Genomic DNA, 26,650 nt, shown 5'->3' on the forward strand with positions numbered 1-26,650 from the left:
TGTCTTCATACTGTAGGCTGATGGGGAAGAGGAAGGGAAGGGGTTGGTCTTGCTGTTTCAGGGGTGGCAGTGGTGGAAGAGGCGGATGAGGTGGAAGGGAAGGCAGGAGAGGCAGGCACACTTAGTTTAACTTAACACATTTAAGGAAATGCATTTTTGCCTTTTTTTTCTTTTTCATTTCTCTAAGAATGTTTCTATACAGTACCAATCCTTCTTCCACTGTTAGCTTTAATTTCAGTCCCTGTATCATAGAAAGGATCATGTCATAAAAGAAGTCAAAAGCAGTCTTGAATAACTGAAACCCTCCTGCCAGATTATCTAATGTCAATTTGCTTTCTGTTACTGCTTCTTCAACATCATCTTCCTCCTCATCTGGCACTGGTCCAAAAGCACTCATCTCCATCAAAGTCATCTTCCGTTAATTCTTGTAGTGTGATGTCTGTTAGCTCTTGAATTTCTCCAAGATCCATATTCTGAAACCCTTCACCCCCACCTTTTTTTTCCCATACCCATGATCTCATGATTTCCTTGATTGGCTCTATCATAAATATTGTGAAGTGATACACAAGATCTGGAAACAGTTTTCTTCAGCAGGAATTTATTGTATCAGGCTTGAGGGCTTTCAGGGCTTTTTCCATAACAACAATTGTACCTTCAGTGGTATAATTTTTCCAGACTTTCATGATGTTGTCTCTATTTGGATCCTCTTCAACCAGTTGACGATCCTTTCCATAGAGTACTGTGTGTAATGAGCCTTTATGGTCCATATGACCCCTAATCTAGAGGCTGAATTAGAGACTTTGTGTCTGGAGGCAAGTAGATACTTTCCATGTTGAACTCATGAGGTTCTGGGCGGTAAGAGGCATTGCTCAATAGCAAAGGAACTTTATAAGGTAGTCCTTCCTAGCCAGGTACTTCATGACTTCAGGGACAAAGTGCCGATGGAAACAATCAAGGAAAATAGCTCTAAATGTCCAGGTCTTCCTCTTGTACAACCAAAAGACTGGTAGCTGATGTTTATCTTTTCCCTTCATTGCTAGAAGATTAGCAACCGTGTAGATAAGAAAAGTCATGATCATAATAAACCTGACTGTATTGTCAAAAAACAGGAGGGTTAGCTTACTCCTTCCTGCCTTAAATCCTAGTGCTCACTTCTCTTCTTTACTAATAAGTGTTCTTTGTGGTATTTTTCTGTACAGAATAGAGCACTTTGACACACATTAAAAACCTGTTGCAGCAAATATTCCTTCTTCTCAGTGGTTTTCTTAATGGTGTCTTGGAACTTGTCTGCTGCTTCTTGGGCAACAGAAGCTGTTTTTCTCATTATCTTGACAATTTTTAAGCCAAATATCTTTGTAAAATTATCAAACCATCCTTTGCTAACACTAAATTCTCCAGCTTTAGATCCTTCACCTTCCTTTTGAGTAAGTCATCCTTTAATCACTTTGCTTTTTCTTGAATAATATTAGACTCTAAATGTATGCCTTTCTTATACCCAATCATACACCTACATAAAAGCTGCATTTTCAAAATTACATAAAAAGGTATTTCCCCAGAAGAGCAAGGTTTTCACATCTGCTGGTGTAGCCACAGGGATGGCTTCATATGTTTCCTTTTCTTTTGTTACGTTGGTCTTTCCTTATGCTGGATTTGTTTATCTTGAAATGAAGGGCATCTGCAGCTGCAGACCTGAATCCACAGTACATATTAAGCAACTCAACTTTTTCTTGTAATATCATGACTTTTCTCTTCTTCTTGGGAGCAGTTTCAGCATCGCTACTGACACTTTTGTTCCCATGGTGTTATTTAAGGTTCACAGTATTGCAAAAGACATGATAAAAAATGTGCAATAATCAGGAACAATCACTTTTCACTGTAATGTGTGATTTAGTGGTGAAATGAACAGTTCACAGGGAGATGATTAGCCTCATACTGTGATTTAAGCAGATACTCACAATACTTGAGATCATTGCAATATCAATAGGAGGTGGCTTTGAAATTACTACAGTAGTACAACATGTACTACAGTTAATTTTATGTAGTTATGATTTAATAGTAAATCTTTGTTTTCTCTTAATCAGGAATGGCTCACAAGTGTGCACAAAAGTTTTGATAAATTTTAGCTTTTTATAATAGATTGGTGTAGATTTTATGGTAGTAAATGATAAAATAGTATATGTAAATATTATATTCATTTATCACACATATTTTCTTATTTTTAAAAAAATATTCCTAGGCAAAATGGTTTGTGTGTGAGTTTGTCCAAATTACTGCAAATCTCAAAAATAAATTTCAACCTATCAACTGAAAAAACTATGTAAATGGAGACCTGCACAGTTCAAACTCATGTTGTTCAAGGGTGAACTGTAGATTTCATTCTTCATTCCTTATTAGTTCAACTTTCCAAAATACTGGCTTATATGTCATGGGTTCATTTTCTCACCTTCTACTCACTTCTTAGCTACTTCATTGTAAATCTGCTTTTATTACTCTATTCAGCCATGTCTTGTTAAATTGCCAATTCTCTCCACCTCAATAAATCCAAATGGCCATTTCAGTGTTATTTTCACTTGATCTCCTAAATTCAGTTGACACTGGTGGTCTTGCCTGTAAATATTCTCTTCCATTGGCTTGGATGACACAACACTCTTGGTTTCCCATCAACATCTCTGGATTTGCCTGTTCCTTTCTCCGATTTAGAGTTCATCTTTTTTTTTTCAACCTAAATGCTGAGGTCCCTCAAAGATAATTTCTTTGAATTCCTCTCTTAATTTTAACAAACACGTCCTTGATTTGCTATTATCCTGATGATTCTGTCAGTTCTATTTACAGCCTATATATCTCTTCTGAGCTCTCAACTTACATATTCTCCTACCTAGTAGACTATTTTATCTTTGAAATGTACCTGAACTCCACTTATCCAAAACTGAACTCATGATCTGCTCTTTACTTCATATCTGACATTTCCCAATGACCTCAGTAAAGGTACTGTCATTCCTATTGTTAACTTTTATCCCACATTACAAATTAATGACACTGAATGGCCCAGTAGAAAAAAATTATGGACATGCCTTTTTATTGCACTTGATTTTATTGTAACTCCACAGATATTGCATTTTTTACAAATTGAAGGTTTGTGGCAACTCTGTCCTACACATCTGTTGGCACTATTTTTCCAATGGCATGGTCTCGTTTTGTGTAATTTTGTTAATTCTCACAATATTTCAAACTTTTTCATTATTATTGTATCTGTTATGGTGATCTGTAATCAGCGATCTTTTTTGCTTATATTATTATTTCAATTTACATGATAATTGTACACATTTATGGCATACAGTGCGATATTTCCATAAATGTATACAATATATAAGGATCAAATCAGGGTAATAAACGTATCCATCACCTCAGACATTTATTATTTCTTTGTGTTAGGAACATGCTACTGTTGTAATTGGTTTGGGGCACCACAAACTGTGTCCATATAAGACCGTAATGAGGGTGGTATGTTCTGATTGTCCTACCCACTGGCTGTACTTCTGTCTCTCTCCCTCTCCTCAGGCCTCCCTATCCCTAGAGACACAACAGTATTAAAATTAGGCTAATAAATAGCCCTACAATGGCTAAATGCTCAAGTGAAAGGAAGAATTGTAAGTCTCTAACTTTAAATCAAAAGCTAGAAATGATTATACTTAATGAGGAAGGTAAGGTGGAAGCAAATATAGGCCAAAAATTAGGCCTGTGGCAAAAAACAGCCAAGTTGTGAATACAGAGAAATGATAAAAAACAGCCTTATTGCTGATGTGGAGAAAGTTTTCATGGTCTTGATAGAATATCAAGTCAGCCACAACATTCTTGTAAACCAAAATTCTAATCAAGAGCAAGACCTTAACTCTCTTTAATCCTATAAAGGCTGAGAGAGGGGAGGAAGTTACAGAAGATGTGTAAAGCTAGCAGAGGTTATTTCACGAGGTTGAAGGAAGGAAACTGTCTCTATAACATCGAAGTGCTGGGTGAAGCAGCAAGTGCAGACTGATAGAGAAGCTTCAACAACATATTTTCAATGTAGACAAAACAGCCTTTTTTTGGAAGAAGATGCCATCTAACACCTTCTCAGCTAGAGAGGAGAAGTCAAGGCCTTGCTTCAGATTGTCGAAGGACAGGCTAACTCTTCTATGAGGAGATAATAAAACTGGTGACTTGAAGTGGAAGCCAACAATCATTTCCATTCTGAGAAGACTAGGAAACTTATGAATTATGTTACATGTATTACTGTGTTCCAAAAATGAAAAAACAAAGCTTGGGTGACAACACATCTCTTTAAAGCATGGTTTACTGAATATTTTAAGTCCACTTTTGAGAATTACTACACACACACACACACACACACACACATATATATATATATGTATACAAAAATCCTTTCAAAATACTACTGCTAATAATTGATAATGTGCCCGGCCAGCCAGGAGGTCTGATGGAGACATACATGGAGTTTAGTGTTGTTTACATGCCTGCTAACACAATATCCATTCCGCAGCCTATGAATCAACAAGTAATTTTGACTTTCATGTCTTATTATTTCTAAAATACATTTCATAAAGCCATAACTGTCATAGATGGTAATCCCTCAGATGGATACGGGCAAAGTAAGTTGGAAACCTTCTGGAAAGGATTCACCATTCTAGGTGTCATTAAGAACATTCATGAGTCATGAGAGAAGGTCAAAATATCAACAACAGGAGTTTGGAAGAAGTGATTCCAACCCTCATGGATGACTTTGAGGTGTTCCAATACTTCCAGTCAAGGAAGTAACTGAAGATGTAGTGAAAAGACCAGGAGAACTAGAATTAGAAAGTGAGTTCAAAGATGGGACTGAACTCCTACAATCTCATGATAAATCTTAAATGGATGAGGAATTGCTTCTTATAGATCAGCAAAGAAAGTGGTTTCTTGAGGCGGAATATACTCTGGTGAAGTTGCTATCAGCACTGTTGAAATGACAACAAAGAATTTAGAATATTACCTAAACTTAGTAGATAAAGCAGTGATAGAATTTGAAAGGACTGACTCCAATTTTAAGAGCAGTTCTAACGCGGGTAAAATGCCATCAAACAACATTTCATGCTACAAATAAATACCACTTCCTTTTGTGAAAGGAAGACTCATTTGATGTGGCAAACTTCATTGTTGTCTTATTTTAAGAAATTGCCACAGTCACTGCCACCTTCAGCAATTGCCACCCTAATCAGTCAGCAGCCATCAACATTGAGGCAAGACCCTCAACTAGCAAAAAGAATCTAACCCACTGAAGGCTCAGATGATCACTTGCTTTTTTTTTTTTAGCAATAAAGTATATTTGAATTAAGATTTATATATTTTTAGACATAATTCTATTGTGCACTTATTAGGCTACAGTGTAAACATAACTTTTTTTTTTTTTTTTTTTTTTTTTTTGAGACAGAGTCTTGCTCTGTCGCCCAGGCTGGAGCACAGTGGCGCAATCTGAGTTCACTGCAACCTCTGCCTCCCGGGTTTGCGCCATTCTCCTGCCTCAGCCTCCAGAGTAGCTGGGACTACAGGCGCACGCCGCGACACCCGGCTACTTTTTTGTGTTTTTAGTAGAGACGGGGTTTCACCGTGTTAGCCAGGATGATCTTGATCTCCTGACTTCGTGATCCGCCCGCCTCTGCCTCCCAAAGTGCTGGGATTACAGGTGTGAACCACCGCGCCCGGCCCACTTTTTATATGAATTGGGAAAACAAAACATTTGTGTGATTTTTATTGTGATACTGTTTTATTGTGGTGGTCTGAAATCAAACGCACATTTTCTCCAAGGAATGCCTGAATACTTGTTTGAAAATGACTTAATTTGGAATAGACATTCTTGCTACATGTAAAGATAAAGAATAATATCTACCTCTGGGGAATAGCCACTATCATAGTTTGACTAGAAAAACTGTAATTTCATTGGCAAGGATATTTCTTACAGTAAGTTCTTATCATTTCCATTTTGAAAAATATTGATGTAGATTGACCTCTAAGAAATGCTTCTTATAATCCTCAAGTACTTTTGAAATTTAAGTACATTTCCTTTTTGTGGCTTTGTAATAATCATCGTATTAAAGAATATTCTCAAATTATTCAAATAAAGTTAATTATAGATCAAATGAAACTATCTTTTCAGTTGTTAATTTGCTAAAAACTAGTTGTTTCCAAGTTTTATTTAAATTTCTAACTTTTAAATAATGTATTTCAAGTAATTCTTTCCCAGATCTAGAACAAGACAGTGTATTCATTCTAGAAAATAAGCCCCTTAAGAAATGCCATTACTGTTCAGATTATTGATCTCAGCCTGCTGTCAGAGCCAAAGTGTTTAGCAAGACTATTTCAGGGACCTGAACAGGATATTTTTATTGGCAATGAGACAGCAGATTACCCACAGCTCAAATGGAAAGACCTAGTGGCCAGGTGTGTATCATTCTAACATTCTATTGATGTGCAGCGCAGATGGTGAGATGTGCTGATGGATGAGGTTGTCTCAGCAGCAGAGTTGTCTTAGTCCTGCCAAGCACTTAAGTTGAACGACCTATTAAACATGGTTGACCTAAGGCAGTTGGAGATATTTATAAGTAACTACAGCTATTAAATGTGGACCTTCTAGTAGGCTCTAAATATAGCCTTTTTTTTTTTCCACATAGCTTTGACTTCTAGTTCCTAAAGCCATTCATTCAAGTTGAATTGGGGAAGAGAAGGAGCAAAAAGAGAGATTTTCAGAATATTTGTAAACAAAATAACACTAGAATACTGAAAGAAGTTATAGCGTGAACTAAATAAAAATTTTCAGGAGGTAGCACTGATATAAAATACTAATTAAAATTAAAAATTTGAATTATCTAAAATTTTTAAAAAATAAACTCAGGTTCTATGTAGAACCTAGGGTTTGCTATCAAATAATAACTTTCCCTCTGTTTCTACTCTACAGAAGACAAGTTAGTAGAAAAGTACACTGGATTATAAGTTATGGTAGTTGGGTAATTGTGTCATCCAAATTTTGGAGGTATCAGTTTCCTCATTTGTAAAATTAGAGTTAGTAGATGTAAACTTTTTCCTACAAACTATTAACTTTTGCTTTTCTGTTCCATTTCACACATCAATATTTATTGAGTCTTACTTAGAACTCCTGTGTATAAAATAGAATAGTACTTAATATTTAGGTTGTTCTTAGATATGGGTTTTTTCATAACACTTATATGACCTTCTATCTAACTTATCTGTAAGTATCATAAGGGCAATAATTATTGTTTTTTTGCTCATTGATTTATTTCAAGCACTTTTACATATAGTAAACACTCAACATTTTTAAAATAATGATTAAATGAAACAATGCATGTAAAGTGCTTAGCACAGTAATTGGCACAAAGTATTTGATAAATGGTCCTATAAATGGTTCTGATAAGTGGTTTTATTAACACCCACAGTGCCATCTCACTAAGATAGTTGGAAGAAGTTGGGATATTTCAAAGAGAAGTTGGAGAGTACTGAGGACCACATTGTTGTTCCCAAATATTTGAAAGAGCATCACATGTTACTTTTAAAGAAAAAAAAAAAAAAACATGGGCCAAGAGGCAGAAACTACAGGGAGACAGTTTTAAAATTTGGAGTAAGGAAGACCTAACAAAACTGCTCAAAAATGAAATGAACTGATGTTCAAGTAAATGTCGAATTACTAAATAGCCAGTTAATGGGGGGATAAAAAAACTAACTAGAGGCTATAAATTTAGTATTCCATGAATTAAACGATATGGAAAGAACTCTATGTTTATCATATACAAAATAGATTTTAAAATACCCAAAATATAAAATTTTGCAATGCTTCTGGAAATAAAGTCATAGATGGAAAATGGCAAATATTGTAAAAATCAATCTATTTACTTAGTGTACATGGGATCAAAGAACATTTGCTTTTTGGCAAATACACCATATGACTGAAAACAAATGCTGCTGATTTTTCTTATTAATGCTGGCAAATGGAGCAGATAGGAATCGTGGAATTCTTTATTCCCTATCAGAAAAACAGAACTACTTAAAGCCAGATTTTTTTTCTTTTCTGTTCTTTTTACTGCAGTGGTAACACTGCACTTCAGAATACAGTATAAGAATATTGGCAGTTGGCATGTTCGTGGGTTGTATGAAACTAACTGGTACATCATTCCTGCCAACTAGTGATGATTTTGACAAAATGTACGACATTGATAAAAAAGGAATCTCACTCAATATCATTTTTATTGAAGGATGTGTGGCCTCATACCAAAATAGCCCCATCAATCTATTGCCATCAGATCGGACAAAAAAGAATTGGGTACATAAAATGGCTGTCATAAAATGCATCCCAGCTGGAGCTAAGTCTGATCACAGACGGTCACTTAAGCATTTGGAAAATGAAGGAAGTACGTTTCCCTTAATAAGCCATCAAAAGTTAATAACAAGTGACTTGGCTCTCTATTTGGGGCAGAAATCCTGAGAAAGATGCAGTGGATTCTAAGGTTTTTGCTGTTCTTTACATTGGCTACATGTTAATAAAAAGATATATGGTACATAATGTTTTAAAGGTATGCAATGAAGAAGCAGCTTCCCTACCACTTATAACTTCCAGTGTTACCATCTCAGAAGCGCACCTCATTCACATATTCAAAACTACGATGTTGTCTTACTAATCATGATAGTTAATTTTATGTGTCTAGTGCCTGGGCTATGAGTGCCCAGACATTTTAACAGACATTAATCTGCCTGTGTCTGTGAGAGTGTTCTGGATGAGATTAACATTTGAAGCAGTAGACTGAGTAAAGCAGATTGCCCTCTCTAATATGGATGGACTTCAAACAATCAACTGAAGACCTGAATAGTATTAAAAGGCTAAGAGGTAATGTTTTTTGCCTGATAGCATGAGATGGACATTGGTCTTTTTCAGCCTTCAGACTTGGACTGAAACATTGGCTCATCTTGAATTGCAAGCCTACCAACTTTCAGACTGCAACTTAATATTATCAACTTTCATGGTTCTAAGACCTTTGGACTTGGATTGAAACTACACATTGGCTCTCTTGGGTCTTTAATCACATGAACCACTTCCTCGTAGTAAATCTCATATGTGTATATATATATATATACATACACACATATGTATATGCACACACACAAATTTATACATATACATATATATGTGTGCAGGACACATATATGCATATTTTTTATTATATATGTATATACTTTCGGTTTTATTTCTCTGGAGAATTTGACTAATACACTGATTCAGCCACAACAACAGGGAATGTGCTGAGTTGTGTCAATCAAGTGAATTATCCAGATAATTAAAGTCAATCTCTGTAGAAGCTGGTATTTTGGTATCTTGTCTAGAAACAATGTAGGTCACCAGGCACCTACATTTTTGTGATATAAAATAAGAAGCCAATTTTCTAATGCTTTAAAAATGTGCTCTGAAAGCAATCCCTCATTTTCAAACCCAAAATTCTATGATTCAACATTATAAACCAAGCTCATGTAGTCATTCTCAAAATCAGCTTTAAAAGCAACTATGAGTTTGAGTCATGTTTGCTTTCCAAGTGAATTACTCAAGCATATAAAAATCCATTTCATTACCTTACAGTCATGGTTTTTAGGACTTAAAGATGCATCATCTTCATTTGTTGATTCCTGTTACTATTAATCAGCACATGGCAGATCTAATTATTTTCCATGATTTTCTCCAGGCACAGGTGCGTTATGAAATTTAAGCTCTATTTCCACTGCACAGATTAAGCTTTGAAAGAATTTTTTATCATACACTAAAAGCTACCCTTCGGTGCTGCCAAATTCCTGGTATTAACTCCATGTAAATTTTCTTATTATCACTCACCTGCCCAGAAGCAGAAATTCTCCCGCTAGACCCAGGCGCCTCATGGCCATCAGCAGACCTCTCACCGTCATGCCCTCACAGAAGCAGGCCACCACCCGGGCCTTGGGCAAGTGACTTGTGAGCTTCTTCAGCAGCTTATCAAAGCTCTGCTCCCCTGCATTACTGTAGATTTTGTAAGAGTGGGCGATGCAAATCCCTTCCTTCGCTGACATATCTTTGAAGGCTTCCATCCCACTTTCTCCATAGTTGCCTGTGTGAAAACATAGATAAGCAGAGGGACAGTGAAATGAGAGTGTTGCATTAATTGGGTATAATCAGAATGCAGGTGTTAGGAGCATGAAAGTCATTGGTATGGGACTTGCAACCTGAAGACCTGAATTTTGGTTTTTGCTCTTTTGCCGAATTGCTTATTTTGGGCAAATTACAATTGAACCACATTATATATGCATTGATCATTTATATTTTCACTGTGATGGAGAGAATAATATAAAAAGTATAAGCAATTCATCATCCTTTTATGACTCAAAATAGCTCTTATTCTAAATATGAATTGTTGGAAATATTTATCTGCTATTTTTTTGCATTCTATCTCACTTCCCTTTACTTCTCATTGATGACAATTTCATCCCACTGAGATTTTTGTATTTAAAGATATGGACATATAAGTAATACATGTAGTTTATATAGTATAGATGTTGCCATATAAATATTTTATAAAGTATTATATTATATATAATATTCAGTATATTATATAATTATAATCATGAGAAGTTATGGTTTGGTCTTAATTGAAAAACTGAGATCCTTGCTTAAGATTTAGTCTTGTCTCAGGTGAATGTGTAAACTTATGAAAAACATTTACAGTTTTATCCTATACAACCATGGGGAAGTTATTGATAAGGATAAAAAGTTCAAAGTCTTTTGCAAAATTTGGGGACTAAGGACAAATGTTAGTCTTTTAAAATTAATGAAAAGGGGATTAATATTGACAGTCAGCTATATGCCAGGACACAAGGGCCTTTATATATGTGATCTAATTTAGCACTCACAATAAAATATTGATGTAGATATTATGGGCTCCATTCCATACATAGATCAGAAAACAGATAGAGCAGTTAGGTCCATATTTACCTTGAGTTACACTAGCAGTAAGTGGAGGGCTGAACTCATTCACAGATCTAATAACATAGGTTCTGCTCCCTCTACTTGTCTAAGGCTGACTCTTAGGAGTCTCAGAATTCTAATTACATCTGCATTTCTCTTTCCCATTTCAGAGTGACAATTCTCCAATTTTAGATATTTTTGGAACATTTTAAGGCTCTATATTTTATACAGGGCTCATATTCTGAATTTTCAAAATATTAGATATACGAGGGGGATTGCTTTGAAGAATACAAGAGGCTATTACAAGATAACCAAGCTGTAGAACATATAAGGATGCAACTGACCTAAAAATCAACTTGACCTAGGAACTGGAATCTCATCAAGAGGAGTAGATATCAAATTAATAAGGAGCACTGTGGACATTCAGTTGCATAGGGTTCACTACATGTCTATAACTGCAATAAATACAACTCCACAACAATTTGATTTTGGGAAAGTCAGTTTATATATGTTAGCTCACTGCTCCTTACAACAACTCTGTGATAAAGGTTAATGTTCTCTTCCCTTGGCTGATAAAACTGAAGTTCAAATACAGATAGTAGGTGTCAGGATCTCAGTTTGAACATAAATCTCTGATTCCTGTCCTGATGTGGGTGCTACCATACCACAGGTACCTTGCTGCAAATGAAATCTGTTAACTTTGAGGGTGGATTTTGGTGAAGTTTTATCTCCATGAACAAACTGCAAAGGGCAGAGCAGAGCAGGTCAGCTTGAGTCTCAGCCAAAAATACTGGTGGGCCAGCTGCATCTTTTCCCTCCTTCTCCAGAATTAAAAGCAACAAGAAGCCTCTGTCATGATGGCAGGTGGGCAATCTAGTTATTTTGCAATTAACAAAGTTTAAAGGGCACTTTCTGAAAAATGTGCCAAAGGGCCTAAATTACTGCCAGTTTTACACTAATGTGAGTAATCTATTATTCTTTGATTTATTTTTAGCTAACTCTGTTTTTCAACAGACTGTCTTGCATTTCATGTTTTGATTTAATGCAGAAGTATTTGCATAAATAATTTGAAATTAGGTAAGTGATTGTGATGTGAATTTATTGAGAATTTCACATTATTTATTTACTTTTATTCTCAATACATTCACTGTTAAACAAGAAAAGACATCTAACAAATTCAGATTATTTAGCATTTTGTTCCTAACAGCTTTAACACTGTTTATGTTTATACAATATGTTGTAGAGAAGCAGCTTGAAATAGTGGAGAGAACTTTGTTATTAGAGAAACCTGAGTTCAACTTCAATTTATATAGTCTTTTTAATCTCAGCTTTCTGAAGTAACACTGCAGATATTTTAATATTATATTTAATGTATGTAAACTATCTGGTAGGTCACCTGAACCCAATTAATTGAACCTACTGAAATTATAAAGAATATTCTAGACAGAGTTTAGCTACTCTTTACTGGAGCATCCAAAACAAAACAGTGGAGAAAATGGCACTATTACTGTACACTAGACTAAAAAATTAAGCTTACACTAGCAGAATAAAGTATTATTTTCCCAGAGCAAATCCCAAGCTGTACTCTTTAAAATTAAAAAAGGCAGGGGGTATATGAAAAATTTTCACTCAATTTTGCAGTGAATCAAAAACTGCTCTAAGAAAGAAAGTTTACTTTAAACATTTAAATAAGAAACAGTTTTAATACATGTGTGACATAAAAATTTTACAGAATATAATTTTGATTTAACAAAAGAAATCCTTTGCAAGCTGGGAGACAAAGAGAATATGTCTTCCAATAAAATGGAAAAGACTGAAGTGTTGAGACTTTCTGGTAGTTGATAGAAACACTGTATTCTATAATTATACATTTTAAAATAATGAAAAAAATGCAGCAAAAAAAGTCTACAGGCTTCTCAAGTAAAAATAGAACACATTTCAAGTAATATGTAGAATGAGGAAAAAGCTAAGGAAGCAACTATTACTTTTTCCAATAGAGAGAAACAAGTAACTGAGAAAGAAAGCTGTGGTATAAAATATGAAACTAACATGTGACTTCATTTTAAATAAATAGAAGTAAGACAGAATCCATAGAACGTTCTTCTTTAGGTAGCAGAGGGTTTACAACTTGGAATTATGTGGAGAAAATGTAATCATAGCCCAATGTCTTCACTCGTAGCTCACGCTACTTACAGGTATAATGATGCAAATGTCAATCATTGATTTTCAACCTTAAGAATCCACCTATAGACAAATGGAAAAACTCATTATGCAATAAAATATATTTGTTATCAACTTTTACAATGACAATTAAAGAGAAAGATGATGAAGTCTGAGAGGTAGATGCAGGGAAAGTTGTTGGGAAGAGGAAGGCCATTAATGTCACTCACTCCCAATTTGGAAGTCAAGATATACAGAAAATAAAATGTATGTGATTAAGGGAATTATTTGATGCTAAAATAATCAGGAGGCAGCTAATGTAGTGAGATAATTATATTAAAAGAAGGAATAAGAAGATGTACAAGGTAAGAGATAATGTCTATAGTCATTTAAAAGTAGTTACTTTTTAAAAAGACATATTCATATTAGAGATATGGAGGTGAAAATAAAAGGATGAAAAACTAAAACACTCTTTTTCACTTTAAGCTCTGCTGTACCATTTGACTTTTAAAAATATGAAAATATATATTTAATAAAAAAATAAACTAGCATACTTAAAAGTCATTGAAAGGAGAGAGTTGATGCAGATAATTTTTAAAGTAATTGTCTTCTCTCTGCTTTATCATTTTATCCTGTTTTAGGGATAAAACTCACAGAAGTTCTTTATATGCTACTCTTGGTGGAAATGTAAATTAGTACACCCATTAATAGAAAACTTCATGGAAGTTCCTCAACAAAACTAAAAACAGAATTATCATATGATATAGCACCCCTACCTCTGGCTACCTTTCCAGCTAATTTTAACTGCACTCCCATGTTCATGGCAGCATTATTTACAAAAGCCAAGTTATATCCATCAACAGATAAATGCATTAAAAAATGTGGTGTATATATATATATACACAATGAAATACTAGTCAGCCTAAAAACCCTAAAAAATGGGTTTAAAAAGAAAAATTTCTGCCATTTGCAACATCAGTATATTATTCATTTTTTATACCGCTAATGGGACCTGTTAGATAACTAACACATGTTGAATAAAGAAATAGATTATTGAATGAGCAGTACAAAATAATCAATGTCTATTTCCAGATTAAAATAATTTCCCAACTATGTGACCAGCAATCAGGATTGCCATATTGTGTCTAGGGGGCACCACTCTAATAAGCTATTATAAAATATTTCACTTAAAACATGAACAGAGTTGCACAATAATCAAAATATTTACCCTGAGGACCCCAGTTTTTTCCTCAGATCATAACAGATTTTAATAATTCAACCTCAAATACTGTTTAAAGCTAGTGCTTTCACTAATACTATTTGACCTGAATTTCATCAGCTGGGATCTGGAAGTATCTGCCTACATTGACCCTATAAAGCACACATTGGAAACAGGATTTGTTAAAGAGTAACTATAAAACTTTCTTCTGTAACAGAGACTGGGGACCCCAAAAGGGAAGAGGGTAGGAAGGGAGTAAGGGTTGAAAAATTATTTATTGGGTACAATGTTCACATCTGGGTGATGGGTACACTACAAGCCTCAAATCCAACAAAGGGCAATATACCCATGTAACAAACCTGCACATGAACACCCTGGATATAAAATTAAATTAAATTAAATTAAATTAAATTAAATTAAATTATTACATTAAATTATAAAATAAAAAACTTTCTGCTAACCAGGAAAAATGTTTTATTTGAACTGTATATTAAAAGGCACCAAAGCATACTTTAGTAAGTAATTTGTAATCATAGGTAAATGCTATTTCAGATGGTACAAATTCAATATCATTAACAACTGTGTTACACTGGCCACTTAAAGATAATAAAGTATAACAGCATAGACAAGGTATACCTAGTGAGATATTCATTTTTCTGGCAAAATAGCCATTAAATATATTGTTTCAATTTATCAATCTCGTGTGTTAGGGAAAACTATCATTAGAATCAAAATCAAATATTATAATAATAGTAAAGATACAAGTAATTCTGTTTTCTTTGATACTTTTCTTTTTTCATAGTATCTTTACTTCTCTTTCCATAAATCAGACCCCGATTCACTGCATAGAAGCTTGTATACTATTTTATCTATCATCTCTTATTTTTCATTTTCCCAAACCCTATCAACCACTATTTTTTTGTTTTGTACTTTTTACTATTCTCTTTCATATGTATCACAGACACCCCACATATTCTCATTTATTTATTTTTACTAATGCTGTTCTTTCTACATGGAATACCTTTTTCCATGTTGTACAAATTCAATTCCTTAGATTCCTTTAGGCTGGAGACTACATCTTCTCCATAGTTCCATTATTTAATTACGGTATTTGTATAATCTCTGTAATTTGTAATTGCTAAAAAAGTTTATAATTGTGGATCCTTCACCTTTATAACAAAGCTGATTATACTCATGATTTATTTGATGCTGAAAACTTGGTTAAAAATATAAACGACGATGTTGAATTTTTTTCTTAGGAAACATAACTCACTTTAAATAATGTGTTTTATCATGGGATTTCTAAAATGCCTCAGAGTCAGGAAATGAGTTAAGGTACTAAGTATTATAATAAATTAAAATAGATATTCTGTATTATATATGTTGCCTATTGCATATATTCATTATATTTTTGATGTATTTACATATCCTTCTTTTCAAAACTGTGAGCCCATAGAGGGTAGTTAACGCTTTATTTAACTACATATCATCACATGGTAGGTACTTACGTATTTCTTGTACAGAAAAGTAGTACAGAAAAATAGGCAAAAAAAATTTTGGAAGAGTAAATACATTTTTCTAAGCAGAACACCAAGCAGATGCTAAAAGAATGTGGAAAATACTTTTTCAGAAAGTACTCACTTCAGGAAATACTAAATCTTTGCAAAGAAAAGGAATAAGTGTAACCTTCTACAATAGAACTTTATTTTCCATCTTAGTTGGTCCAAGTTATCTTTTCCTCACAAGGAAATTAAGATTCCCAATATAAACAATTATTTTAAAGTATATTTCAAGTGGCTTTAACTACTAATATCCTGTTGCTACTGTAAACACAGTTCATTTTACTGACAACTACTAGTGAAGTAAAATTTTCTTTCCTTATGTCCTTATTCTATGAGCTTTTTACTATTTAATGTTGTTGTTTTTGTTTTTCTTACTTTTTAAACTTTTTTCTTAAAAGTAAAGACACAAACAAACATATTAACCTAGGCCTACACAGGCCAGGATTGTCAATATCACTGCCTTTCACGTCCACTTCCACATATTGCCCGCTGGAAGGCCTTTAGGGGCAATAACATGCACGAAGTTGTCATTCCCTATGATAACAATGCCTTCTTCTGGAATACCTCCTGAAAGATCTGCCTGAAGCTAATTTATGGTGAATTTTTTAAATGTATATAAGTAGAAAAAGTACACTCTAAAATAATGATAAAAATATAGTATAGTTAATACATAAATCAGTAACATGGTCATTTATCATTGTTATCAAGTATGATGTTCTGTACATAATTGTATGTGCGGTATCTTTGTACAACGGACATCACAGTAGGTTTGTTTACATTTGCATCACCACAAACACATGTGTAATACATTCTGCTATGACATGACGATAGCTATGACATCACTAGATGAGAGGAAGTTTTTAGATCCATATACAATCTTATGGGACCACTGTGGCATATGCAGTCTGTCATTAACTAAAACATCATTATATGGCATGTAACTTTTAATTTGCTAAAATTTGCAAGTAGGGAATGAGCAAACAACAAAGACTGATTGTATAACATGCATACTGATCTTTTTCACTCCAATGGCCTTTTTCACATCTGTATGTGTATAGATGATACTTAAGTTGTGCATAGTTTTTCATGATTTTGAACACTGTTACAAGAAACAAATTTCCTCCATCTTTGATTGTTTTCATTTCCATAAAGTAAAATCCTGAAATAAAAATGAAATTTCTTGGTCAAAATTTGAAATATTGGTCAAACAGTGTAACTATTTAGTATTTTAGCAAACTTGCTCTCCAACAAGTTCCCACCAATTTATACTTTGGTTAGAAGCATATGAGAATGCCTGTTTCTCCATACCTTCACCATTACTGGTTATTGACATGTTCTTAAATTTTTGTCACTATATTGCTTGAATAAATGAGAGTTGTTTTAATTTTCAAAAAAATAAAAAATAAAACTCAGTCATTTCTCATGTGAGTTGTGACATTAGTCTGGCATGATATCATCCCCTAAATATACATATAAGCAGTGTCCAGTCTCCACTTCGTGTCCTTTAATGTGAATTAGAAGTGTTCATCAAGAGCTCTTAGCCCAAACTGCCCATATTGACAGGGTTGTGGCTTAAACTAGTGATTAACCAAAATGGCCAGGAGTGGGAAAAGCTTGACAGTGAAGCACCTCTTCTTATTTTATCAACAGTTTCATAAAGATGTTCTTTTGTTTGATGCCATTTTTCCCACTACAGCCATATGTGCAATGGATGTGGCATTCTAAACTCTGTATTACACTCATTTGTTTATATTTATCTCCTGTTACTAGACAGTGTCCTTTAATGCAGATATTTCTATCTTCACAACAAAACATTGTATATACTTATTTTTATGCAAATAAAGAAGAAAGTTAAATGATGCAAGAAATGTGTATACATATTTTTATGGAAAGAAAGAAGGAAGTTAAATGATCCAAGAAATATTCCTAAAAATTCCTATATAATTGAGATTTAGGTGTTTAGGAACCTGGACATATGATTAATGTGAAAGTTTTAAAGCCAAAGGACTGGAATAAAAAGTTATCCTTATCATGCACCTTCATCAAGGTACCTGAATTATAAATGTCATGGATACAAAAACTTTGCTAACAAACAGTTTTCCAAGTTTTGAACAATGGCCCAATTATTTCTCATCCTGCCCTGGAGTCTTTCTATAACACGACCCATATACCACAGCATTAAGCATAAGGCACGGCATTATTGAATCTCATCCAAGGTGTTTATTATTGGAAGTACCAGAAGGATCTCATTTAGAAAATTTGCTTTAGTTATTACTCTAGGAATGGATTATGTAGTAACATTTGATGAACTCTTCAACAGTAAATTAAGCAGAAAACAAATTGCTAGTATAATTATGTAACAAATGTAGATAAGTTATAAGTTTATAACTATGCATCGCCCCACTCGTGGATTTTAAACCATATGTATAAAACATTATTTAAAGGAATACTAACCAGGGATACTGAATATTGCCGTAAAAGTATATGCCAAGTGGTTTGCTGAGTGGTATGCTGAGTTGGTGAATTTTCTTCTGGCTATCAAGTATGGAGTTAGAGAAAGAAGTTTGATCTTAAGAGCAAAGGTACATGTTGACCAAATAAATTTAGATATGGTAGAAAACAGGAAATCAGATTATTTAAAGAAGAATACGTGACAGTTTTAACTGCCATACATGTTGAGGACAACAAGTTTGAGTGTCATATATAGTTTGGTAGATTCCTGAGCCCTGGAATCAAAAGTTGATTCTCAACATGTATCTACTCCCTCCAGCAACTCTAGTTCATATAATTCGGTTGAATGAACTGATACAAACATAATTGAAAGAAAACCAAATTTGGAAAGAAATTTTTAAATTTCTGTGAAATAGCCAAGTAGAAATGCCAAGTAGGAAATTAAATAAGAACATTCTGGCTAAGAGAATAGAAGTCTGAGTTGGAACTATTTGGGAGTCCTCAGAATATGGATAGCAACAATAATAGATAAAAGTGTAGGAAGTGAAGGAAAGAGAGCTCTGAGTTATACCCTAAAGAATTCAAATATGTGTGCATTAACTGAGAAGGAATAGCTGACAAAGACAATGAAGAAGAAGAGAAACCAAGATAATATATTCTTATGGAAATCAGGAAAAGAAACTGTTTTTACATTCTTTTTTTTAAAACACTTACTCTGCTGAAAACTAAAGTAAGATGTGTAGTGGAAAAAATCCACTAATTCTGGCAACATAGTAGAAGATATATAGGAGTAGGCTTGTGTGAATGGGAGTAAAAAAAGTGAAGACAATATATTTATACAACTTTTTTGAGACACTTGGCACTGAACAAGAGCTAAGAGTATGGTGGTGATTAGAAGAGAATCTGGAAATTCAAGAAGTTTTGTTTGCTCATATTAAGAAGGGGTTATTTTAGGTAAAGTACTTAGCCCAGAGCATGGAACAGAGTAAGCACTGAATACAGGATTTTTTTATAATCATCATCATCACCATCCTCAACATTTATCTAGATCCTGTAAAATTATTTGGTAAAAGGTTAATAATAATATGAACAAATTATTGCACTATTCACTCCAAATGTGTTATTATTAAAACCAACCAACCTAATGAAGTTGCTATTATTTCCCACATTTCTAAAGAAGGTGTTGATGCTGAAAGAATTTGCCAAATAATTGACAGCTAGTAAATAGAAGAGCTGAAATTTCAACCCTCATTCTGTCAAATTTCAAAGCCCATGCTCTTTGCCCTCCATATATTGTTACTCTTAAGACACTGGGTAAAAATTGTTCAATTTAGTCCTGTGGTTCTTCCAAAGGCCTGCTACTAAATGTTTCATTTGAAACTAATTCCAAATGCTATTGAATTGAATTTGTCTCAGCAAACATATTATTTAATATGTAAGTATTTTGCTTAATTTCCAAAAGATTATAGATGTATGTGATTTAGCACTAAATGATTCAGTGCTCATGTTGCTGATAGTTGGTGTTTAAATCTCACAGCCTTTCTACAAAATACACAACGCTTAATCATAGCTTTTCTATGGACAAAGTCCTGTAAAATAAGAAGGGGCTCTTGAAAATAGACATACCATATTATCTTGTATTAGTTACTTAACTACATCATTGCTGAAGAGGGAGAAACTTCAGAGGGACCATAGAAAATGACAAAAACAGTGATTTTGGTGTTAAATTTTTTGTAATATTCCAAGCTTTTATTATTTTTTAAAATGGTTTGAGATTTGCATAATGAAAAAAATCACTTTTTTAATCTTCTTAAAAATATTGGAGTCGTCCTCATTTTTTTCCTCTGGCTATTCTTCCTAGAGGAAAATAAAAACTTGAGACAGAAGTTATGACCCAGATTCCCACTCTAAGCTTCCAGAATTCAACTTCTTTCTGCTTTCTTTATAAGCTGTCAAATTCACAGCTGAAGACTTCGGTGCATGTCTCATTAAAAGTAATTCTGTTTCCACGGAACGGAGAAAACTCTATACGGAGCTGTGTGTCAATGGGTCGGGTGGATTGGTGAGTTATTTATTTTGCCTGTTTTAGCTCACTAGTCACCAATGATCCTTGATTCTAACTGGATCTAATGACAATGCAGAAATTCTCCCATCACCAGCTGAAGGCAGAAAATCCTCTACAGCGCAGCCAAAACTCTTCATGCTTGACAGCTTTTGCTGAAAAAAAGTCGCTTCTTTGACAGCAGCTCCCTGGCCTGTTGCTACCTTCTCCAGTTTAGATCTGTGCTGTCTGGGTTCTGTTGTAGCCAGATTCCCTTTGGAAGGACTTGGTGTCTAAACAAAGTACTGAGAGGAGGAACTCACTTTGGATTCAGAAATGAGAAGAAAGAATTAAAATGTAGTATAATGGCTGCGCTGTCATTGTTGCCAAATTTTGAGCCTCATTTAAGAGTGGGTAACTATGCTGTGTTCAGGCATTAGAGCCTTGGTGACTTTCCTCTATAATTTAGACTTGTGCTGTCCAGTTAATAGCCACTTGCCACATTGAGATGTTCAGTGTAAAACACAAAATACATTTCAAAGACTTAATACAAAAGAAAGAATGCAAAATATCCCATTAATATGTGGATTACATGTTAAAATGATAGAAGTTTGGATATATTGGGTTAAATAAAATGTATTATTAAATTTTATATCATTTATTTTTACTTTTTCTTAAAATTATAAATATAGCTAGCATTACATTTCTATTAGACAGTACCACTTTAGGCATGCAAAGAAATTTAGATCCTATACATTTCAGGGTAGAATTCAAACTTCTTAGGATATTTAATGGCATCCAAACTTTTCATGATCTGCTGCTTGACTCTTCTCTCCAGTCTCACTGCCTGCCTTTTCCTGAGGCACAGCACATGCTCCAGCCATAACAAAGGATACACAGATCAAATACACTAGGCTTTTTTACATCTCTAAATTTCACACAATCTCTCTTATTCCTGGAATACCCTTCTATTTAGCTAATTCCTACCCATCCTTCAAGAGTCGGCTGAAAGTGACAGAATTCTCTAAATTAAGTTTTTATTGTTGTTGTTGTTGTTGCTTTTTCTGAGACAAGGTTTCACCCCTGTCACCAAGGCTGGAGTGCAGTGGTACAATCACAGCTCACTGCAGCCTCAACTTTCCAGGCTCAAGTGATCCTCCCACCTCAGCCTCCCGGTTAGCTGGGACTACAGGCACACACTACCACACCCAGATAATTTTCGTATTTTTTTTGTAGAGACTAAATTTCTCCATGTTGCCCAGGTTGGTCTTGAACTCCTGCGCTCAAGCAATCCCAGGAGGCTTTGGGAAGCCTCAACCTCCCAGAGTGAGTGCTGGGATTACAGGCATGAGCCACCACACCTGGCCCACAGTTATAAACAGATATCTTCCACTGTGCTGTCATTGCTCAACTCCCCTCCAATGTCATAGGATATTGTTTATGTTTTATTGTAATTACGTATTTGTCTTACTCCATAAAAGACTGTGAGATAGTTAAACAAAGGGGTTAATTACCCCCTTTATCTCTAGGGCTTAGGCAACCTAAGTATTTGTTGAATAAATAAATTTTAGAAAATGAGCAGCAATTTTTCATAAGTAAATTACTGAGCATCCACTATGAATCATTGTGTATAGCAGCTTCTGTTATTGAAGCTACTCTGCATTCATTGTGATATAAAAGCACTAAGCTGGGCTAAGATAAGATATATTATCAAGGACAGCACAGCTTAGTCACAAGTGCCCTCGACAGAATGAGGAGACAGTGACTGAAAATCTATTTGTTTGATTTATCATTTACATGGTTTTTGGGAAATGGCTTACCTTTTTTATGTAAATTTGTCTCCTCAATTACAACATTATATGTATTCTAAGAAACCTTAGAGAGTGGATTTTTAGACCTGCTTCCTACATTGTTTTGTTATATATATTTTTTTCTTTTTGTGACTAGTTTATTTCACTTAGCAGACTTTATTGTTTTTTGGGGAAATATAGTCATTTTCATAAAAACATTATTTATGTTAACATGCAGGGTAAGTGAATAACAAACACTTAAAAATCCTCAGTTTTAAATTCAAATAGAATAAATGTCAATAGATATATCCACTGCATATTTCTATGGTGCCAATAGTTGCATTACTCTAATTATAAAATTCAATGTTTGTCTTTTTACTGTATGGTGACTAGTGTGACAAGGACTGTGTAGTATTGATATTGTATCTATAGGGAAGATTTTATTTTTTCATCTTTTTTAAGTTCTGGGACACATGTGCAGGATGTGCAGGTTTGTTACATAGGTAAACCTGTGCCATGGGTATTTGCTGCACCTATCAACTCATCACCTAGGTATTAAGCCCAGCATGCATTAGCTATTTTTCCTGATGCTCTTCCTAATTATCATCAGAGCAAACAGACCATCTACAGAATAGGGAAAAATGTTTGCAATCTATCCATCTGACAATGGTCTAATATCCAGAGTCTACATGTAACTTAAATAAATTTACAAGAAAAAAACAACCCTATTAAAAAGTGGGCAAAGGCCATGAACAAACACTTCTCAAAAGAAGATATTTATGCAGCCAACAAAGATATGAAAAAAAGCTCAACATCACTGATCATTAGAGAAATGCAAATCCAAACCACAATGAGACACCAATTCATGCCAGTCAGATGGTGATTTTTAAAAAGTAAAGAAATAACAGATGCTGGTGAGGTTGTGGAGAAATGGGAACACATTTACACTGTTGGTGGGAATGTAAATTATTTCAACCATTGTGGAAGATAGTATGGCAATTCCTCAAAGGTCTAGAGTCAGAAATGTCATTTGACCCAGCAATCCCATTACTGAGTATACACCCAAAGGAATATAAGTCATTCTATTATAAATATACAAGCATGTGTATGTTCATTGCAGCACTATTTACAATAGTAAAGACATGGAATCAACCCAAATGTCCATCAATGATAGACCAGATTTAAAAAAAAATGGTACATATACACCATGGAATATTATGCAGCAATAAAAATGAATGAGATCATGTCCTTTTCAGGGACATGGACTGAGCTGGAAGCCATTATCCTTAGCAAATGAATTGGGAAACAGAAAACCAAACACCACATGTTCTCACTTATAAGTGGGAGCTGAATGATAAAAACACATGAACACAGGGAGGGGAACAACACACTCATATACATTATGTTGACCACATAGACAGTAGAGCTGAAAATAGCCTAAAGAGCATAGAAAACTGTAAAATACGTTAAAAGGAACTATGTTTAATTAGAATTGTCTGATATTTAACTTTTAATTTTTATAGCTTATTGTTTATAGAATTTAATTTTTAATAATGGCTGTGTTTAACAACAGACACTTAAAAATTTAACATTTCTCTTACAATTGCCTAGATGAGCTGGTTCCAGCACAACACTGGACTATGCCAATAAAATATCCTAAAATTCTTCTAGTCAATGATCTCTGTCATATTTTCAGTTACTCCATGACTTTGAAGGGACCACTGACTTAACTGGCTATAATAGAGACTCCCTTTTTATAAAGATCCAGTACAATAAAGGTGAACGTTTACTGATGTAGAATGGAAAATATTGTTATTTCTGTTTTGCTGTACTAGGAAAAGGTCTGTTCATAAAGTATAATTTAAATTTGACCCTGCAGAAGGAGTTGACTTTGGCATTCTAGATGGAGTAAACAGAGCATAGGCAGGTTAAAGTGGGTAGTATGTGGTCAAGATCCAGTCTGCCTACGGTTGAGGCTATATAATGGGAGGGCAAGTAGGCTAAGATTACAAGGGGGAGGCCCAAACTTGATACATAAAGAGGCGCAATAGAAGAGGTTTCCAAAGGCAGGTAACATGAATTAAACTGCAAGTAAGACTACACTGGCAATAATAGGATAAGAGAGTACAGTGGCACTCCAGAAGGATACAATAGAGTATTACAATGACAGAGTTTAAAATGAACAAAGTTGTATTCTTAGGTATTTTATTACCTTTGTAGCAACTGTGAATGGGAGTTCACTCATGATTTGGCTCTCTGTTTGTCTATTATTGTTGTGTAGGAATGCTTGTGATTTTTGCACATTGATTTTGTATCTTTAGACTTTGCTGAAGTTGCTTATTAGCATAAGGAGATTTTGGGCTGAGATGATAGGGTTTACTAAATATACAATCATGTCAACTGCATAGAGACAATTTGACTTCCTTTCTTCTTATGTGAATGCCCTTTCTTTCTCTCTCTTGGCTGACTACCCTGGCCAGAACTTCCAATACTATGTTAAATATGGTGAGAGAGGGCATCCCTGTCTTGTGCAGGATTTCAAAGGGAATGTTGCCAGTTTTTGACCATTCAGTATGATATTGGCTGTGGGCTTCTCATAAATAGCTCTCATTATTTTGAGATACATTCCATCAATACCTAGTTTATTGAGAGTTTTTAGTGTAAAGGGGTGTTGAATTTCATCGAAGGCCTTTTCTGCATCTATTGAGATAGTCATGTGGCTTTTGTCATTGGTTCTATTTATGTGATGGATTACATTTATTGATTTGCATATGTTGAACCAGCCTTACAAGGGATGTGAAGGAACTCTTCAAGGAGAACTACAAACCACTGCTCAAAAAAATAAGAGAGGACGCAAATAGGAAAACATTCCATGCTCATGAATAAGAAGAATCAATACTGTGAAAATGGCCATACTGCCCAAAGTAATTTGTAGATTCAATGCTATCCTCATCAAGCTACAGTAACCAAAACAGCATGGTACTCATATCAAAACAAATATATATAGACCAATGGAACAGAACAGAGGCCTCAGAAATAACACCACAAATCTACAACCACCTGATCTTTGACAAACCTGACAAAAGCAGGCAATGAGGAAAGGATCCCCTATTTAATAAATGGTGTTGGGAAAACTGGCTAGCCTTATGCAGAAAACTAAAACTGGATCCCTTCCTTACACCTTTTACAAAAATTAATTCAAGATGGATTAAAGGCTTAAAAGTAATACCTAAAACCATAAAAACTCTAGAAGAAAACCTAGGCAATACCATTCAGGACATAGGCATGGGCAAAGACTTCATGACTAAAACACCAAAAGCAATGGCAACAAAAGCCAAAATTGACAAATGGGATCTAATCAAACTAAAGAGCTTCTGCACAGCAAAAGAAATTAGCATCAGAGTGAAAAGGCAACCTACAGAATGGGAGAAAAGTTTTGCAATCTATCCATCTGACAAAGGGCTAATATCGAGAATCTACAAGGAACTTAAACAAATTTACAAGAAAAAAAACAACCCCATGAAAAAGTGGGTGAAGGATACGAACAGACATTTCGCAAAAGAAGACATTTATGCAGCCAACAAACATATGAAAAAAGCTCGTCATCACTGGTCGTTAGGGTAATGCAAATCAAAACCACAATGAGATGCCATCTCAGGCCGGTTAGAATGGTGATCATTAAAAAGTCAGGAAACAATAGAAGCTGGAGAGGATGTGGAGAAATAGGAACACTTTTACACTGTTGGTCGAAGTGTAAATTAGTTCAACCATTGTGGAAGACAGTGTGGCAATTCCTCAAGGATCTGGAACCAGAAATACCATTTAATCCAGCAATCCCATTACTGGGTATATACCCAAAGGATTATAAATCATCCTACTATAAAGACACATGCACACATATGTTGCAGCACTATTCACAATATCAAAGACTTGGAACCAATCCAAATGTCCATCAGTTATAGACTGGATAAAGAAAATGTGGCACTTATACACCATGGAATACTACGCAGCCATAAAAAAGGATGAGTTCATGTCCTTTGCAGGGACATGGATGAAGCTGGAAACCATCATTCTCAGCAAACTAACATAGGAACAGAAAACCAAACACTGCATGTTCTCGCTCATAAATGTGAGTTGAACAATGAGAACACATAGACACACGGAGGGGATCACCACACACTGGGGCCTGTCAGGGGATTGGGGTCTAGGGATGGATAGCATTAGGAGAAATACCTAATGTAGATGATAGGTTGATGGTTGCAGCAGACTACCATGGCATGTGTATACCTATGTAACAAACCTGCACATTCTGCACATGTATCCCAGAATTTAGAGTATAATAAAAAATAAATACATAAAAATAAAAGCACATAAAATGAACAAAGGCCTGATTTTGGATGTTTACCATGA

The 26,650-nt window shown here is 34.5% G+C and overlaps 1 protein-coding gene across 4 annotated transcripts in view; it reads right to left on the minus strand.

Moving 5' to 3' along the window:
- Positions 1–26,650, minus strand: part of GRM5 (glutamate metabotropic receptor 5) — a 554,343-nt gene that overhangs the window by 335,005 nt on the left and 192,688 nt on the right. For all 4 annotated transcript variants that reach the window (XM_055356616.2, XM_055356614.2, XM_055356618.2 and 1 more), the window contains exon 3: positions 9,914–10,163. In XM_055356616.2, the coding sequence (XP_055212591.1) occupies positions 9,914–10,163 (250 nt within the window). The remainder of the gene's footprint in view (positions 1–9,913; positions 10,164–26,650) is intronic.

This window comes from Gorilla gorilla, chromosome 9, assembly GCF_029281585.2.
Source record: "Gorilla gorilla gorilla isolate KB3781 chromosome 9, NHGRI_mGorGor1-v2.1_pri, whole genome shotgun sequence".
Taxonomy (NCBI): domain Eukaryota; kingdom Metazoa; phylum Chordata; class Mammalia; order Primates; family Hominidae; genus Gorilla; species Gorilla gorilla.